Genomic DNA, 19,876 nt, shown 5'->3' with positions numbered 1-19,876 from the left:
TTTTTTTTTATTTTTTTTTTTAATTTATTTTTAGTTTTGTTTATGGTTTGTTTTTTTTTTTTTTTTTTTTTTTTTTTTTTTGTAAAGTCTTTGAATATTAAAAAAAAGTATTGTTATTAAAGTAATATTATAATGTTATTATTGATGATAATGATTAGTTATTAAATTATTATTATTATTTTTTTATGAAAAAAAGTTTAATTTAATAAAATGCATATTCTTCTTCGAAATCATCTTCTTGGAAATCACCTTCAACATCAATTTCAAATTCATCATTACCATTGAAATCTTCATCAATATCTTCTTCATCAACATAACGGTAGTTATCACTAAAGTATTCATCATTATCACCCCAGAAAATATCGTCTTCAAAGAGACCAAGTATAGCATTTGGATCACTTGATTCTTCATCGGATCGACCACCAAATGAACCCATACCACCACCACCACTTGTGGTACCAGTGACTAATGAGGCAATTGTTGAGGCAGTTGAGTGACGAGTTGATGCAGTTGTAGTGGCAATAGTGGATGCGGCAATAGTTGATGGATTGATACAGATTGGAATAATTGGACAACATTCTTCATCAGTCTTCTTTTGTGGAGTCAAGACACAGAGTAATCCATTTGACTCACAATGCATATCTTTACAAGTGAGACATTTTGGTTTTTCAATCTTTACACATGTTGGACCATCAGCATAGAGTTTGCATTTGTAACCTTTTGGACATTGAACAGTCTTGCAAGTACCTTTTGGTGATGGAACACAGATGACTTTAATCTTATTTGGACGTCCGCCACAATGTTCTGGGTGTAATTGCCAGTGACGTTTCTTATGGGAACCAATCCAGCCACCTTTTGGTTGAGATATACAATGATGACCCTTTGGGCAGTTAATTTGATCACATGCATCGCATTCTACTTTATCACGAATACATTCACCATTCTTACAATGGTAACCTGAACCACAATCAACATTGGCACATGAGTCAAATTCATCGGCAACACAAACAGCTTGGGAACCTCTAACTTCACAATGGTAACCTCTTGGGCAGTTAACATTACCACATGTTGGACCAGTAGTTGAACCACCAGTAGTAGTATGTGAGCCAGTGGTTGAACCACCAGTAGTAGTATGTGAGCCAGTGGTTGAACCACCAGTAGTAGTATGTGAGCCAGTGGTTGAACCACCAGTAGTAGTATGTGAGCCAGTGGTTGAACCACCAGTGGTAGTATGTGAGCCAGTGGTTGATGAAGAACTTGACGAAGAGGATGATGGAGAAACACATACTGCTAATTGATTTACTATTGTACAAATGTAACCATTTGGACAATTAACTTTATCACAAGAACCTGGTGTACCACCTGATGTGCCTTGACCAGTTGCACTTCCAGTAGCTGGGCCACCGCCAGTTGCAGGAATTTGACATTGAGGAATATCAGGACAACATGATGTTTCATGACATGCTTGTTGAACATATTTGCAACTCATTTGTTGAGCATTACAATTTAATGATGAACATGTTGCATTGGATGGAATAAAATCTGTGAAACCACTACTTGGTGTACAACTACTCCAAAATTCATAAATATTACCTTGAGGATCCTTTTTACATGAAATTTTACTAGCAAGACAATCGTTACTATCTCTTTCAGCACAATATGATTTACTTTCACCACAACAACTCTTTGCAGTTAAAATTTGACATTGAGGAAAGTTTTGTTCACATTGATCTTTTGATAAACCATCGCAATCTATTTTAAAAAAAAAAAAAAAAAAAAAAAAATTAATAAAATATTTTAATTTTATTAACTTTATATATTTTTATATATTATTATTATTTTTATTATTATTATTTTATTTTTATTTTATTTTAATTATGTTATTATTTTAATTCATATTATGTAATTGTTTTTAATTTATTATTATTTTATATTTTATTATAGTTTAATATTTATTATTTATTTTTTAAAATAAATCCAATTATTTTTTAATCTTAAAAAAGAAAAAATCTAATTTATTTTTATAATAAAAAATAAATCTAAAAACTTACTAATTGAAAGTGATGGTGCTATAAATAATAAGCAACTAAGTGCTGCCAATTTTAATATTCTCATTTTATTACTGGTACTTTTACTATATTAATGGTATATGTATATGAGATTTTTTTTTTTTTTTTAAATACAATTGAAATGTTATTATAGTTTTTTTTTTTTTTTATTCTTAATTATTATTATTTCTTTTTTTTTCAATGTATCTAATTATTAATATTTAATGTTACTGTTTTATTTGTAATAATATAAATAATTTTTTTTTTTTTTTGGTTTTTTTTTTTTTTTTTTTTTTTTTGTACTTTGTACTGGAAAAAATAATAATAATTGAAATAATAATAAAATTTGAAAAAAAATATATAAAAAGTAGAGAGCAATAATCAAAATACACAATTAAATAAATTAATAAATAAATAAATCATAAAAATCATTAATATGAATGTTTTTTAAAGTGTAATATTAAACTTTGTGTATGAATGTGTTGAACTGGGTGTAGGTGTGTTGGTGGGTGTATGAGAAGTGTTAGTATATTGGTTGTGTGGGTGAGAGAAAGAAATAGTGTGTTTGTAATATTATTGTTTATTTAATTATTTTTATTTTTCATTTTTTTCCATTTTTTTATTTTTCAATATTAATTTATTTTTCATTGGAAAGTGTAATACTAGTGGGAAAAAGTGAGTGAGTGTGTGTGTTTCAATAATTAAAATTATTTTTATCATATTTTACATTTTATTGAAATTATTGTCATAATCAAAAAAATAAAATAAAAAAAAACAATTTATTTTTATATTTACAAATTCATTTATGAAATATTAATAAAAACAAATAAATATGTACGTTCAAAAAAAAAAAAAAAAAAAAAAAAAAAACACTCTCATTAAACCCACACTAACACACTGCGCAAACTCACACTTCCAAAATTATATGGAAAAAAACATTCTTCCATAGAAACAAAAATGGGTTAAATAATAATAATAAAAATTTGTAAACTAAATTTTCCCCATAGTAATTATTCTGTGTATGATAATTTTATTATTTTAATATTATTATTATTTTTTTTTTTTTTCTATTTTTTTGTAGTTATTAATATTTTAATTATTTATAGGTTAGTGGTAGTGGGTTTTATTTTAAATATTCATTTTCTTTTTTATTATTTTAATTTTTTTTTTTATTTTTTTTATAAGAATTTGTAAATGATAATAACAGTATTATTTTTAAGTAGATTTACTCATTAATGTTGCAATTTGATTGATAGAAAAAATTCATATGAATTATTGTAAAACCATCACATTGTTTTTATTTTTATTTATTTTTTCTTGGATAATTATCTTTTTTTTTTTTTTTTTTTTTTTTTTATGGCGAATAATAGGGTTAATTTAAAATAATATTATTGATAATTGTTATTATTTTTTTTTTTTTTCTTGAATAATTATTAAATTTGTATTTTAAAATGAATTTAAAATAAAATAAAGTTATAAATAAATAAATAAAATATATTTAATTTTTTAAAAAAAAAAAAACAGAGGGGAAGAACCAATAAAAAAAAAATAAAAGATACATAAAAAATAAAAGATATATAATGTTCAATCAAAAAAAAAAAAAAAAAAAAAATCTTTTGATAAAAAATGGCAATGGATGAACATCAAATCTTTTAAAATTTAATTTAATTTTAATTTTATTTTATTTTTTTTTTTTTTAAATTTTTTTTTTTAATTTCACATTATTAAAATTTTTAATTTTTATTATTTTTTTTTTTTTTTTTCACACAAATAATAACACAATGTCAACAAGAGTACAAAAATCTGCAATTTTAAATGAAAACATAGACAAAGGTAAATATATTTTTTTTTTTTTTTTTTTTTTTTTTTATGATAAATAATTAAAATAAAAACATATAAAGGAAAATTTAAAGTTATTAATAACTATCTAAAACTAAAAAAAATAATAATAAAAAAAAAAAAAAAATTAAAAAATTAAATAATAAAATAGTATGGAATGTTTTACGTAATTTCGATTTCCCATCAAAAATCTTCCCAGTAATCGAAAGTTCAATTATTGAAGGTGACTCAACACCAACCACTGTTGGAGCCATCCGTGTTTTAAAGTGGAAAACTGGTGAAACCAATAAACAAAGATTATTAGAACTCTCTGATCTTTCACATAAAATCATTTATGAATTAATTGAAAGTGAACAAACTGCTGAAGTAATATTATTTTTATACATTTTTTTTTTTTTTTTTTTTTTTTTTTTTAACACATTATTAAAAAAGTTTTAATTAATTTATACTAACTATTTTCTTTTTTTTTAAATAATAAAAAAAAAAAAAAAAAAACAAAATTTTTTTTAGGTTACTGCCTACATTAGCACCATTAAATTAATTCGTATTACTGAATCAAATCAAACCCTTTTGACTTGGGAAAGTGAATTTTCAGCAGATGTAAAGAAGGATTTAATTAATTTCGAATCAAAATCAGTTTCCTTAAATTTACAAGATTTACAAAAATTCTTTTCAAAATAAATTAAATTCTCTATTCTTTTAATTTTAAAAATTACTTTATTATTATTATATTTTTATTATTTTATTTTAAGAAATAATACTAATAATAATAATTCTTTTATTTAACTTTTTTTTTTTTATTTATATAAATCTTTTTATTTTAAAATATTTTTTTTTCTTCTTGGAAATTATAAAAATATATTATAATTATTATTTAGCAACTTCAGTTTGGGTTGTTGTTGAAGTAGTAGTTGGTGGTTGTTGTTGTTGTTGCTGTTGTTGTTGTTGTTGTAATTGTTCATTTGAATTATTTTCATTTGTAGTTATTGAATTTGGATTAATATTATTAGTAGTGATGTTTTGTTCATGACATTCAGTGATTTTAATAGTTTCTTGTGGACCTTGTGGTGGTTTTAAATCAGCATAACTATTACTACGGAAAAGATCACCTTTAGAGTTAATTCTAAATAATTCACCACGACTATTCATTCTTAGCAATTCACCACGAGAGTTTACTCTATCCAAGATTGGTGGACGTTTTTCATTGATTAGATCCATTTTACGAGCTTGAGCAAAGTCACCTAAAGCCTTTTTCAAGGCGTCTTTACCCTCGGTTAATAAACCTTGAGGAATCTTTCTAGAGGGAGAGAATGATTTGATCATCATGATGGTTTCACGCTCTTGTCTTAACAAAGAGAACATTCTCATCATTTTACTAACAGATTTAACTTTGGCACGAAGCATTTGTCTTCTTTTCTCCTCTTCAGAGGTGTCTTTAACGGTTTGAGCATTTTCATTCTTTTCAGCCTCTTCATCATTGCAAAGATTCAAGAGAACCAATAACATCTCTGCTACTTTCTCTGAAACGAATGGCATTGACCAAGTGAAAACATCCATGAAATTTGGTAACCAATAAGGATGAGGTGAACAGGTGAATTGACGAATGTTCATAACATTGTTTTCATAACGTAATACTGCACCCTTGTTGTTGTAGGCGTCCAAATAATTTGGTGCAGAGAATAATGTTATCACTGATGGGAATCCGGTTGCATCATTTTGTAAATGCATTTTATAACCTGCATTCTGTGCTTCATGTGCTCTAATCACTGATAATAACTTATTCTTTTGAAGGAATGAACAAACTGCTCTATAACTATATAAATATGAACAACCTCTAACATCATTTGGTACAAAATGTTCTCTAATCTCTGGTGAAAACTCTTCCATTGGGTCTGACCATAATAAATCACACATTGGTCCTGATGATGGTGGTTCTTTAAATCTATCAATATTTGCAATATCATCTAACTAAAATAATAATAATAATAATAATAATAATAATAATAATAATAATAATAATAATAATAATAATAATAATAATAATAATAATAACAATAAAAAATTAATATTTTATATTTTAATTAATTAATTGACTGACTGACTGAAAAATAATATACATACAGTTTTAATATCAGGTGATAAACCACCATGAATACAAAGGAATTTACCATTCATTAAAGCTGCTAATGGTAATGCATTGAATGATTCTGTAATGAAATCATAAACTTCTTCTGAATATTTATGTAAACCTAAAAATAAAATTTAAAAAAAAATAGAATTTATTAATACATTAAATTAATTCTCTGAGAATTGTTTTTTTGATTGGTTATTGATAAATGAAAGAATTAGGTTAGATAATTACATTCTTCTTTAAAAGTGAAATATTCTGTTAAATGTCTACATTCGTGATTACCTCTCAAGAGGAAGAAAGTATTTGGATAATTAATTTTACAAGCATAGAGATAAATGATGACTTCCATTGAAAAATAACCTCTGTCAACATAATCACCTAAAAACAAATAATTTGTATTTGCTGGGTTACCACCAATATCATTTTCAAATATTTTAATTAAATCATAAAATTGACCATGAGTATCACCACATACTAAAATTATATATATATAAAAATATTTTTATTTTTTATTTTTTTTTTTTATTTTTGTGATTTAATAAAAAATAAAAATAGAAAATAAAAATAAAAAGATTTAATTGTTAGATATCTCAATTTTTTTTTTTTTTTTTTTTTTAAAAAAAAATATGAAAAAATAAAATTTTTAAAAAAAAAGATATTACCTGTAATTGGTGCTTCAACTTGAATTAAAGTTGGTTCTTTTTCTAAAATTTCAGCTGCCATTTTAACGATTTCAATAACATCGTCATGATTTAATCTACCTTCTGCAAAGAAATGTTCTTGTAACTTTGGTAAATTTATAGTTTTATCTTCATTGAATAAAACATCATGTGGAAGAGGTAAAGATTTTGGATATTTTACACTTGGTACAACTCTATCAATGGTTGATACCTTATTTTCAATTTTTGGTTGTGGTGGTTTCAATGTCATCTTTGGTTTTTCTTCATTGTTTTCATCTGTTTTGGTTTCTGTTTCTGTATTTTCATTATCATTTAACTTTGATTCTGTTGTCGCACTTTTATCACTTGATTGTGATGTTGGTGCTTTATTATTATTAGTACTCATCCCCTTTTTTTATTTTATTTTATTTTTTATTTTTTTTATTTTTTTATTTTTATTTAATTTTAATTTAATTTATTTTTTTTATATATATTAATTTATATGATTTTTTATGTATATATATATAAATATATAATAGATAACTATGTACAAAAAAAAAAATATATATAAAATAAAATAAAAAAAAAATTGATGTTGGTTTTTTTTTTTTTTTTTTATTTATGAATATTTATTTATAAAAATGATAAAAAAAAAAAAAAAAAAATAATAAAAATAAAAAAGGATAATTTTTTTTTTTGAGATGGTGGTTGGGGGTGTTGTTTAAAATTTTCAATTTTTTTTTTTTTTTATCATTTCAATTTTCAAAATTTTTTTTTTTTTTTTTTTTTTTTTTTCAAATATTAGACTTTCATTAAAAAATTGTTTTGTTTTTTTTTTAATTAATTTTTATTTTATTTATTTTATTTAAAAAATTTAAAAAAATAATAAATAAATAATATTTTTTTTTTTTTTTAAAACACCCCTTTGTTTGTTTGATCATCGATGATTACTTTTTTTACCTTTTTTTATTTTTCTTTATTTATTTTTTTTATTTATTTTGATCCATTTTTGGTATCCTTGGTTTTTAGGATTTATTTTTTTTTTTTTTTGAAATTTTTTTTTTTAAGAGAAATATTTTGCTTACCAAAAAAAAAAAAAAAAAAAAAAAAAAAAAAAAAAAAAAAAATGAGGAATGAATAAAAATATAAAAATAAGAATTGTTTTTTTTTTTTTTTTTTTTTTCAAAACGCTTTGAACTCTTTTTTTTTTATTCATTAAAAGAAACAATCATTAATTAATAGTTTTTTAATGAATTTTATTTTTAAAATGTAAAATAAAGAGTTTTAATTTTTAAATACAGTGAATTATTTTTATAGCTATAATTATTATTATAATTATTTAATAAAAATAAAGAGTTGCAAATAATTAATTAATATCTGAAAAAAAAAAAAAAAAAAATTTACTACAAGATTTAAATATCATGTGTTTATTTTATTATACAGTAGTCTTTGATTTTTAATATTTTTAATTTGTTTACTGTAATCGCTTTTTGTTACAAATTCAAAGTGTGTCTTTTGATGATAATCCAATGATTTATAACACCATTCAAAAAGTGATTCATCAAATTTTGAATGAATGTAGTCTATGTTAACTTTATGGTCTTTTTTCATGTGGAAAGGTATTATAGGTATGATTTTGTTTATTGTTTTGTTATTTTTGAGAATTCATAAGTGTGACTAATTGTCTCCTCCCCAGTCGGAACACTGCCTCTAACCCTGGATTCGAACCAGCGATCTGCTTAAAGATAATAGGAAATTTTGCCTCAGGCCGGGATCGAACCAGCGACCTTAAGATCTTCAGTCTCACGCTCGTACCAACTGAGCTACTAAGGCTTATATTTTTTAAAATTAAATTAGAAATATTTATAAAATTTCTCCTGAAGGAATAACACTCAAAAACTTAAGAAAACAACTACTAGCACACGAACTAAAGAAAACTCAAACAACAGCCTGGGATAGAACAAAAAACAACATATGCAAACTAATCAGACAAGAAAAAAAAGCAACCAAATAAAAAAATTCAAAAACATCATCTCCCTACAACTCGAAAGATTTAGCAAACATTGGAACTCACCACTACTCACAGTAGCACTACCATCAAACCTCAACAAATATATTACATCACTAAACACACTCTACACCCAACTTTAAAAAAAAAAAAAAAAAAAAAAAAAAAAAAAAAAAAACCATACAACCTAAAAAGGCACCTGTAATAATAAAATTAATAAAATGAGATATATCTCAAGAAGAAGCAACTAAAAATTGCGTTATTCCATTCAAAAAAAAATAAAATTTATCCTTCAATCAGATAGAAAAAACAAATAATCTCTTTTTTTGATTATTTCATTTTTCATATAAAAAGACTTATAAAACAAATAAATTAATAAATAAATGAACTATTTTAAAAAGCCATCTTTTTACTTTATTGTAATTTATTTTTTGTTTGGTTTTGAAAATTTTGCTAAGCTGGAAAAACAAACTATGGTTTCAAGAAAAAGAAAAAAATAATCAGATCGAAAAAAACAAACTATTTAAGGAATCAAATTAAAAATCTTATCACAACATGGTAATCATTGAATTAATAATACCATAATACGAGCAACAAAAGAAAGGAGAAAGACTATGGAGACAAAACCAGCCTCAAAATCAATAAAACAATTAAATACCATTCATAAATCTTAACTTTTTAAAGTAAAATAAAAAAAATAGAAAGAAAATAAGATGAAAATTACAAACAACACCACAAATATTAAGCAATGCAAATGCCCACAAAAAAAAAGCGAAATTGTAGACAAAACTCAAATAAAAAAAAAACAATTCAAATATGTCATAAACATCAATCATGAAGCCGACGATAAAATAAAAAAAGATTTAGAAAAAAGTTTGGACAAAAAAGATATTTTAATCAAAAGTAATAATACAATTCAAAATTCAAAAAAAAAAAAAAAAAAAAAAATTCAAAAAAAAAAAAAAAAAAAAAAAAAAAAGTAAACTAACCCTCTTTTGGAGACCCTGTAAAAAACACTACTAATAAAATGAGATCTAGCATCCAAGGAGAAGCAACTAATAATTGCGTTATCCAATTCAAAAAAAAAAATCAAATTTATCCAACCATTTGAGCTATCCAACTAAACAAAAAAAAAAAATCAAATTTTTCAAACCAATAATTGTCACCTTTTAAACAATCAATTTAGTTTTTTTTTTTTTTTTTTTTTTTTTTTTTTTTTTTTTTTTTTTTTTTTTTTTTTTTTGAAATCTTGATTGAATGAAAAATAATTATTTATAAATATATTAGAATTATTAAAAATAAAAATTGGTTGAAAGTAAAGTTAAACGAATTATTTTTTATTTTTTTTTTTTTTTTTTTTTTTATAATTAAAAGAATCTAATATTTGCAAATAATATTTTACAATAATGATATTAATATTAAAAAAGCCATTATTTTTTTTTTAAAAAAAAAAAAAGAAAAAGAAAAAATAAAGAAAAATTACCTAAAAAAACGCGTTTATAAATATCAAAAAGATTCGTCATTATTGGATTTTTAATGATTTTTTTTTTTGATGGTTTTTCGTGATTTTTTTGATGGTTTTTTTTTTTTGTGATTTTTTTTTTTTTTTTGAAAATTCAATTTTTTTTTTTTTTTTTTTCATTTAATTTTAATAACCTCTTTTCTTTTTATATCAATACAAAAAAAAAAAAAAAAAAAAAAATGAAATTTTTAACATTTTTAGTTTTAATATTGGTTTCAATAAATAATTTTTATTTATCTAGTGGTAAATCAGTAATTTCAATAAAGACATTCCAATATGATCAATATCGTTGTAGAGATGATTCCAGTGGTTTAGGACCAATGTCAACAGGTAGTTTTGCAACAGACGAAAGAATTTTAAATTTAGGTAATATTGATGGTGGTAATTCTCAATCTGCAAGTTGGTCATCATCAGTTGAAGATTGTGATAACAGTGAAATTGAAAATGAATTTTTCGTTGTAGTCGGTGAATGTCTCCCAATGGATGGTGATTATTATTATTACTACACCTACAGAGTTGATTATACCAATGGTACAATTTCAAAAACTGCATATTCAGATGATAGATGCGAGTAAGTTTCTTATTAATAATATTAATAATAATAATAATAATAATAATAATAAAATAAAAAATAATAATAATAAAAATAATATTAATAAAATAATAATAATAAATATAATAAAAAACAGAACCTTTTCCAGAGTTGAACATTTCAAAATTGATGAATGTGTAAAGGATTGTAAATTATCAGGACCATATTTATTTACTATTATTGATTCATCAGAAATTGTAATTCCAAAAAATACATTAGTTGTATTCGATTATACAGGAGAATGTAGTGGTAATTGGAAACAAACTTTTACAACAATTAGATATACACCAATTAATAGATGCTTATTAACCGGTGAAAATACTGCATATCAAATAACTTGTAATTCTACAAACTTTAATGAATTCTACTCTTACAATCAAAACAATTGTATTAGATATAGTTCTGAAATCGAACACAGAACTGGTGTTCAATATTGTAAAGAATTCAATCAACAAGCATTTTGTAATGTTTAATTATATAATTATTTTAATTATTTTTAAAAAAATAAAAAATAAAAAAATAATAAAAAATTAAATTATATTTTACGCTCCACTAAATAGTGTCCGAAATTATCTTTTAATATTTGTTTTTGTTTTTTTTTTTTTTTAAAAAAAAATTATCTATATAAGTTTTGTATAACTCCTTATAAATTGGTATTAAATGAATATTTTTTTTTTGAATAGTGATCATTAATTGAAATGGGATTTTTAACTTTGATAAAAAAGTTTTGGGCAATGGTTGAAAAAGGAAAAGTTTTTGTAATTTTTTTTTTTTTGTTAAAAAATTTGGCTCGGAAATTATGAGTTCAATTTTTATCCCTAACAATTTAATTTTTTAAAAAGGTCACCTTTTCCGTCTTATCTGTTTGGTTGTAGGTTGGAAATAATAGAAATTTCGGGTTTAATTTTTTTTTTTTATTTTTTTATAAAGGTGAGTATAAATAAAAAAAAAAAAAAAAGAAATCATTTTATAATCGATAGAAATAAAAAATGAAATTTTTAACATTTTTAGTTTTAATATTGGTTTCAATAATAATTTTTATTTTTCTAGTGGTGAATCAGTAATTTCAATAAAGACATTCCAATATGATCAATATCGTTGTAGAAATGATGATTCCAGTGGTTTAGGACCAATGTCAACAGGTAGTTTTGCAACAGACGAAAGAATGTTAAATTTAGGTAATATTGATGGTGGTAATTCTCAATCTGCAAGTTGGTCATCATCAATTCAAGATTGTGATAACAGTGAAATTGAAAATGAATTATTCATTGTAGTTGGTGAATGTCTTTTATTGGATAATGATGACTTTTATTATTACATCTACAGAATTGATTATGCCAATGGTACAATTTCAAAAACTGGATATACAGAAGATAGATGCCAGTAAGTTTCTTATTAAAAATAATAATAATAATAATAATAATAGTAAAAATAATAATAAATAATAATAATAATGATATTAATATAAAAACATTATCATTATATATTATAGAAACTTTTACAGTATTGAACATTTTAAAATTGATGAATGTGTAATGGATTGTAAATTATCAGGGTCATATATATATACTATTATTGATTCGTCAGAGATTGTAATTCCAAAAGATACATTAGTTGTATTTGATTATACAGGAGAATGTGGTGTTAATTGGAATCAAACATTTACAACAATTAGATATACACCAATTAATAGATGCTTATTAACTAGTGAAAGTACAGCATATCAAGTAACTTGTAATTCTACAAACTTTAATCAATACTACTCATACAATCAAAACAATTGTATTAGATATTATTCTGATATGGAACATAAAACTGGTGTTCAATATTGTGCTGAATTCAATCAACAAGTATTTTGTAATATTTAATTATATAATTATTTTTAAAATAAAAAAATAAAAATAAAAATAAAAATTATATTATACTATTATTACGCTACTACTTAAAATATTTAAAGAGCGCCTGCAATTTCCTAACGAGACACATGCCCGATTTTTTGTTACCATTTTTTTTTTTTTTTTTTTTTTTCTTATCTTTTAAGGTAGCCATTTTATAAATTTTTATTGTTTTGGTGATAATGTTAATAAAAAAAGAGGTTGTTGTAAAAGTTTTTGTAAATTTCCTTTTTTTTTTTTTTTTTTTTTTATTAATAATTTATACTTGCCTTAATAAAAAAAAAAAAATTGAGCCCGGAGATATTTTTTTTTATTAAAATGTTAAAATTTAAATTTTTTAAAAAATAAAAAAAGGTCGTCTTTTATCGCTTGGTGGGAAATAATTTACGGTTTAAATTTTTTTTTTTTTTTTTTTTTTTTATTAAGGCAAGTATAAATTAAAAAAAAAGAAATCATTTTATAATCGATAGAAATAAAAAATGAAATTTTTAACATTTTTAGTTTTAATATTAGTTTCAGTAAATAATTTTTATTTATCTAGTGGTGAATCAGTAATTTCAATAAAGACATTCCAATATGATCAATATCGTTGTAGAGATTCTGATTCCAGTGGTTTAGGACCAATGTCAACAGGTAGTTTTGCAACAGACGAAAGAATGTTAAATTTAGGTAATATTGATGGTGGTAATTCTCAATCTGCAAGTTGGTCATCATCAATTCAAGATTGTGATAACAGTGAAATTGAAAATGAATTATTCGTTGTAGTCGGTGAGTGCCTTTTAATGGATAATGATAATTATTATTATTACATCTACAGAGTAGATTATGCCAATGGTACAATTTCAAAAACTGCATATACAGAAGATAGATGCCAGTAAGTTTCTTAATAATAATAATAAAAAATAATAATAATAAATAATAATAATGATATTAATATAAAATTCATAATAATATAGAACCTTTTACAGTATTGAACATTTTAAAATTGATGAATGTGTAATGGATTGTAAATTATCAGGGTCATATATATATACTATTATTGATTCGTCAGAAATTGTAATTCCAAAAGATACATTAGTTGTATTTGATTATACAGGAGAATGTGGTGGTAATTGGAAACAAACATTTACAACAATTAGATATACACCAATTAATAGATGCTTATTAACTAGTGAAAGTACAGCATATCAAGTAACTTGTAATTCTACAAACTTTGATCAATACTACTCTCACAATCAAAACAATTGTATTAGATATACCTATTCCGAATTTTTTAAAACCGGTGTCCAATATTGTCAAGAATTTAATCAACAAGTATTTTGTAATCTTTAAACAATTTAAAAATAATTATCTACAAACAAAATTTATCAATTATTGTTTAAAGAAATAAAAAAATAAAAAAAAAAAAAAAAAAATTTATTTAAATATTTAATTTACAATTGTATTTGATTTTCCCTATTATTTTATTATTATTATTATTATTATTATTATTATTATTATTATTATTATTATTATTATTATTATTATTATTATTATTATTATTATTATTATTATTGTTAATAATAATGTATATATGTTTTTTTCCAATTATTGAAATATATTAATTGATCCACCTTCTAATATTTTTGAAGAATCACGATCGGCACTAACTATTAAATCATTTTTACCATCATTATTAAAATCGGATAAAAGTATTCTAAAACCGAATCTACTATCTTTTCTTTTATTATTGAATGATCTACCACCACTACTACCACTGTCATCGTCAATTCTAAAAGTTTTGATACTATGAGTTGAATCATAGATAACCACTGGTGTATTATTAATTATATTTTGTTTTAAAACTGCAGGATCATTTGTAAGGTGTTGATTTGGTAAGAAAGTGAAAACACAACCAGGACCAGTATCGATTGAATCGGTCCATAATGGAGCACCAACGAATAGACGAGCAAATTCATCAGTTGATTCTAATTTACCAATTAATAAACTTTCACCAAATCTTGAATATTTGGTTGTACCTTTAATAGAGAGTAAAAGATTTACATTCTTAATCTCGACGAAACCTGATAGATTATCGATATCAATTAATACCACCTCACCAACTTGGTCGAAATCATCACCAAATCCTCTCGTTGGTAATGAAAGTACCATAATATCATTGACATTATCCAAACCAAATAAAGAGCCATTTACCATATTATAACTATAGCCAAGTTTATCATTTTTATTAACACCAACCATAACAAACTTTGGATTTAAATCAAAGGAATTTAAATTTACATTATATGGGAACGATGTGATTTTACCAATATTCACAATTGCTGTCTCTTCATCATGATAATTTGGTGAACCAACCAACAATGTTGAACTATCACCTTGACCTGCAACCTTAATTTCATAACCAAACCATTCATAATCAACTTCACCATGTCCATAATAATCTGCATCATTTAAACTAATTGGAATACCAGAGATTCTCTTTTTTGATGAATAAAATATTTGAACTGTTCCACGTTGAGTACCACCACCAGCAGAATGTGGTGAACCAAGTATTAAATCTGCATTTGAATCGGCATTACAATCGGCAACTCTTAAAACTGTACCAATAGTATCAGCATATTCAATACCTTGAATGGTTATACTTGGTAAATCAGATTCTGTACTCCATTCACCAGCAGGGTTGTTCTTTTCACCAAGATAAATATATATCATACCTAAATATTGTAGATTTGCATTGGATGAAGATGGTGCACCAATAATAATATCAAAAATACCATCTAAATTAAAATCTAATACATCAATATTCCACCCAAATTTTGCATGAGTTTCATTACCACAAAGTTTACCAGTTGCAACTTGATCAATATCAAACTCTGATGTGAAACCACTACCACCATCAATTGTAACACTACTTCCATTTGAAATGATATAATAAACACAACCAGTTTGCATTGAACCTGGCACACCAAAACCTGGTGATGATATAATTAAATCATCAAATCCATCACCATTCAAATCTTTGCTTCTAATATCTTTACCAAAATAAGAATACATATTTTGACCATAAATAGTTGTAAAATTAGTTCCTAAATCATTTGAATCTGAATTTAATTTAATTATATTCTTTTTAGATTTATTTTTTAATTTTGACGATGATGATTTCTTTTTATCATTTAAATATTCATAATTTTTAAAATTATTATTCTTTGATAACATTCTAATTGGTTTATCTTCTTCTTCTTCTTGTTCTTCTTCTTCAATATCAATATCAATATCAATAATATTTAATTCCTCCTCATCATGATTATATTGTTCATTTTCATTTTCTTGATAAAATTTATTTTTATTATTAAATAAATTTGGTAAATATTTTTCTAATAATGTGCCAATTGGATTTTGATTAAATTTATTTAAAACTTGATTAATTGCTTTTTCCATTGAATTTGGTAATGAAAAAGTTACACCTTTACCATTATTTGTAATTTTCATTTCATTTAAAATTGATTTTGATAATGCTTCTTTAATTTTTGAACCATTTTTTAATATTGAATGTTTATGATGTAAACGTAAATGTTGATTGTCATCATCATTATTTGGATCAGGTTGAATAAAACAAAAATCACCAATATCTTCGCCATCCATCCAACCCATTAATACTGGCCAACAATATGATGTCCAAATTGACATATCATCCAAACCACCAATGAAATAATCTTGATAATGGTCAACCAAGAATGGTGATTTCTTTGCAATTTCAGGATAGAAAAATCTACCACCAATCTTAACACCCATTGCACCAGCATACAATATTGCATTACATCTTAATAAATTTTCATCATCAACTCTTGGATAATTCATTGAATGAAAAATATTCTTTATATCTGTAATTGGCACATACCATTCTAAATTTTATAATAATAATAATAATAATTAATATAAATGCTAAATATTTAATATATATATATATATATATTATACTTACTATCAGATAACCAAGATAAATCATAATTATAAGCTAATTCAAATTCACCACCTTCATCAGCATTGCCATGAGCTAATTCATAAGTACCATTAAAATCTTGACCTGCCATAGCACGAATTAAACCTTGTTGAATACCACCAATTGAATGCCATGAAATATCAGCAATTTGATGTGAAGTTACACCTAAAAGAAATACTGCTAATCTAATACCATCCAAACTCCATGGTTGGGGATAAGTTTCTAATAAGTATTTAGTTGCTGCTCTTAAAAATGGTGGCCAATGTGCTGCTTCTGATTCATTTGCTAATCCACCACAATCATATCCAAAATCTGGGAATGCTGCACCTGCATCAAATACATCAAAATTCTCTGAAACATATTTTTGATATTGTTCAAAACCTATTTTAAAAAAAAATAAAAAAAGAAAAAAAAGAAAATAATAAAAAAAAATAAAAAATAAAAAAATAAAAAAAATAAAAAATAAAAAATAAAAAAAATAAATTAGTTTTTGATTTCCCCATTATTTTTATTAACATTAATAGTTACCATCAAAACTTGAGAAGTTATATGCTCTTCTTGCCACTGTATTATGTGTTGTCATACCACATCCTTTTACATTTGAAATTGTACATAGGATCACTATTAATAACAACCATAATAAAATTATTTTATTTTTCATTTTATTTATTATATTATTAATTTATTTTTTTATTTTTTTACTTATTTATTTATTTTTTTATTTATAGTTTGTTAATTATTATTAAAATTATTTATTAATTATTTTTATTATATTATTATTATTATTGTTTTTATTTTATACAAGGAGTTTATTAAATTAAATTATGTACAGTTATTTTATATTGTTATTATTTACAGAAAAAAAAAATAAATAAATAAAAGGAAAATGTTGTGTTCACAACGATAATTATAGCAATATAGTTAACATAGAAAGAAAAAGAGAGTAATTTTGGGTTTTTTTTTTTGGTTTTTTTTTTTTTCTTTTTTATTTTTTTTTTTTATTTAATAAAAAAAAAAATAATTAAAAAGTGTGTGAGTGTGTTGAAATAAAGAATATTAATAGATTATTAAAAAAAAAAAAAAAAAAAAAAAAAAATTTAAATTTAAATTTAAATTTCAAATTATTGTTTATTTTTATTTTCAATTTCCTTAATTGTACATGATAAATCAACTTTTATTATAAAATATCAAAAAAAATTGGATGTTATATAAATATTGTTAAAAATTATTATTATAATTAATAAAATATTTGGCTATTTTTATAAAGGTTGTAAAGGTTAAGAGTGTATTTTTTTTTAATTTTTTTTAATTTTTATTTTTTTTTATTATTTTATTTTTATTTTTTTTTCTAAAAAAAAAAAAAAAAAAAAAAACAGTGTTTGTTTTTTAATTATTAAAAAAAAACAATTTCGAAACTTTTTTCGAAGATAGATATGGAAAAAAAGAAAAAAAAAGAACCCCCAGTTGTTATTAGCACGTGGGGTTATTTTTAATTTTTTATTAGCACATTTATTTATTTTTTTTTTTATTACCATTATAAATTTTATTATTTTTATTATTACTAATATTTTTCTTTTTTTTTTTTTTTTTTTCTATTTATTTTATAGATGATTAAAAAAAAAATAGATAGTTTTGTCTAAATTTCTTTTGTTACCATTGTGTTTTGTTTGGTCTTTAAAACTCTTGAGAGATTCACACAAGTATAAAAATAGTTTGAAATTTGATCCTAAAATTAGATTTTTTTTTTTTTTTTTTTTTATTCTGAAATTAATTAAAACTTTTTTTAAAATATTTAAAAAAAAAAAAAAGTTTTACAAATAAATTATTGTATGTAATACAAAATGTTATTATTATTTTTCACATTGTTCCAACTTTTTTTTTTTAGAAAAAAAATAAAATAAAAAAATAAATAAATAAAAAAAAAAAAATAATTAAAAAAAAAATAATAAATAATTAAAAAAAAAAAAAATAAATAAAAACACCTAAATATTCAAGTTTTTAGAAAAATATATAATGACGTCGGATCATTATTATTTCCTAATTTAAGTTAGTTTTTTTTTTTTTTTTTTTTATGTTAATTTAATTTTAAAAAAAAAAATTATTCAAATATTTTTTTTTTTTTTCGAACATACTTGGTGAATTTATTTGAACATTAAACTTTGTTATAACCACACATTTGTAGATTGAAATTGAAAAAGTTTTTTTTAAAATGAATTAAATTTAATTTAAAATAATTAAAATTTTACAATTAATAATTTATCAAAAAAAAAGATGTTCAATGAACGATTAGTGTGCTTTCTACTACCAAAAATAAAATAAAAATAAATTAAAAAAAAATAAAAACATTTTTTAATTTTATTTTTATTTTATTTTATTTTTACTATTTTTTTTTTTTTTTACCTTTTTTGTATTTTAAGATTTTTTAAAAAAACTATTTAAACTCAAAGCATTTCTTCATTTCAAACTAGTATTTTTTAAATTATAATTATTCCTAGATTTAAATATAAATTATATTTAAATTTCATATATATAAAAAAAAAAATGTCAGAAGGTTCAAGACAAGTTGGTATGTAAAAAAAAATAAAAAAAATAAAAATAAAAATTTAAAATGTAGGATATTAACATTATTTATTTAATTTAAAAAATAGGTATGATCATTTTATGTATCATTATCCCACCTTTAGCTGTTTTCATTAGAAGGTAATTATTTTTTAATATTTCAATTTCCAAGTAATTTTTTAAATGTTTAAAAAAATATTAATATTTGAAATAATTTTTTTTTTTTTTTTTAAATTTTTTTTTTTTTAAATTTTTAAAGAGGATGCGCAGTAGTTTTCTGGGTCAATATTATTTTATGGATTCTTGGTTGGATTCCAGGTGGTTATGTAATTCATTATTATTTATATTATTACTCATTAAGAAAATTTATTAATTTCGGCCCTTTTTTCTTTTTCTTTTTTTTTTTTTTTTTTTTTTTTTCACCAACTATAGTAATCCATGCGCTCTGGGTAATTTTAAAACACAATTAAACAAAAAAGGATATAACGGTTCAATAAACTGATTCCTTTTTATTTAAAAAAAAAATAAAAAAATAAAAAAATAAAAAAAAAAAAAATTATAAAAAAAAAAAAATTTTATCTGTAATAGGTTGTTCTTTTTTCTAAAATAAAAAGTACAAATCT

At 22.2% G+C, this 19,876-nt stretch overlaps 7 protein-coding genes, 1 non-coding gene and 1 pseudogene across 8 annotated transcripts; 5 read left to right on the top strand and 4 right to left on the bottom strand.

Moving 5' to 3' along the window:
- Positions 1-202: 202 nt before the first annotated feature.
- cotB (spore coat protein SP70) lies at positions 203-2,115 on the bottom strand (the record flags this gene model as incomplete). The annotated part of the gene is made up of 2 exons (XM_637721.1): positions 203-1,752; positions 2,052-2,115. The coding sequence occupies 2 exons, from the start codon at positions 2,113-2,115 to the stop codon at positions 203-205; spliced, it is 1,614 nt and encodes a 537-aa protein (XP_642813.1).
- Positions 2,116-3,829: 1,714 nt separating this feature from the next.
- Positions 3,830-4,568, top strand: DDB_G0276927 (hypothetical protein; the record flags this gene model as incomplete). The annotated part of the gene is made up of 3 exons (XM_637720.1): positions 3,830-3,881; positions 4,039-4,253; positions 4,398-4,568. The coding sequence occupies 3 exons, from the start codon at positions 3,830-3,832 to the stop codon at positions 4,566-4,568; spliced, it is 438 nt and encodes a 145-aa protein (XP_642812.1).
- A 189-nt stretch (positions 4,569-4,757) lies between these two features.
- Positions 4,758-7,083, bottom strand: canA (calcineurin A; the record flags this gene model as incomplete). The annotated part of the gene is made up of 4 exons (XM_637719.1): positions 4,758-5,855; positions 6,009-6,136; positions 6,250-6,492; positions 6,681-7,083. The coding sequence occupies 4 exons, from the start codon at positions 7,081-7,083 to the stop codon at positions 4,758-4,760; spliced, it is 1,872 nt and encodes a 623-aa protein (XP_642811.1).
- A 1,353-nt stretch (positions 7,084-8,436) lies between these two features.
- Positions 8,437-8,510, bottom strand: tRNA-Phe-GAA-6. Its single transcript has one exon. It is a non-coding gene; the product is annotated as a tRNA-Phe (tRNA).
- Positions 8,511-10,386: 1,876 nt separating this feature from the next.
- On the top strand, positions 10,387-11,272 carry DDB_G0276925 (hypothetical protein; the record flags this gene model as incomplete). Its single annotated transcript, XM_637718.1, has 2 exons — positions 10,387-10,778; positions 10,897-11,272. 2 exons carry the CDS (start codon positions 10,387-10,389, stop codon positions 11,270-11,272), a joined length of 768 nt encoding a protein of 255 aa, XP_642810.1.
- A 516-nt stretch (positions 11,273-11,788) lies between these two features.
- On the top strand, positions 11,789-12,667 carry DDB_G0276923 (annotated as a pseudogene; the record flags this gene model as incomplete).
- Positions 12,668-13,173: 506 nt separating this feature from the next.
- DDB_G0276921 (hypothetical protein) lies at positions 13,174-14,026 on the top strand (the record flags this gene model as incomplete). Its single annotated transcript, XM_637716.1, has 2 exons — positions 13,174-13,568; positions 13,651-14,026. 2 exons carry the CDS (start codon positions 13,174-13,176, stop codon positions 14,024-14,026), a joined length of 771 nt encoding a protein of 256 aa, XP_642808.1.
- Positions 14,027-14,281: 255 nt separating this feature from the next.
- On the bottom strand, positions 14,282-17,355 carry pldG (glycosylphosphatidylinositol phospholipase D; the record flags this gene model as incomplete). The annotated part of the gene is made up of 3 exons (XM_637715.1): positions 14,282-16,596; positions 16,677-17,075; positions 17,223-17,355. 3 exons carry the CDS (start codon positions 17,353-17,355, stop codon positions 14,282-14,284), a joined length of 2,847 nt encoding a protein of 948 aa, XP_642807.1.
- A 1,880-nt stretch (positions 17,356-19,235) lies between these two features.
- Positions 19,236-19,723, top strand: sigH (transmembrane protein; the record flags this gene model as incomplete). Its single annotated transcript, XM_001134589.1, has 4 exons — positions 19,236-19,260; positions 19,343-19,394; positions 19,513-19,574; positions 19,686-19,723. The coding sequence occupies 4 exons, from the start codon at positions 19,236-19,238 to the stop codon at positions 19,721-19,723; spliced, it is 177 nt and encodes a 58-aa protein (XP_001134589.1).
- Positions 19,724-19,876: the final 153 nt, after the last annotated feature.

The sequence above is a fragment of the Dictyostelium discoideum genome (genome assembly GCF_000004695.1).
Source record: "Dictyostelium discoideum AX4 chromosome 2 chromosome, whole genome shotgun sequence".
NCBI classification, from domain to species: domain Eukaryota; phylum Evosea; class Eumycetozoa; order Dictyosteliales; family Dictyosteliaceae; genus Dictyostelium; species Dictyostelium discoideum.
The sequence above is the reverse complement of the archived record's forward strand: the minus strand, read 5'-3'. Positions and strand labels throughout refer to the sequence as shown.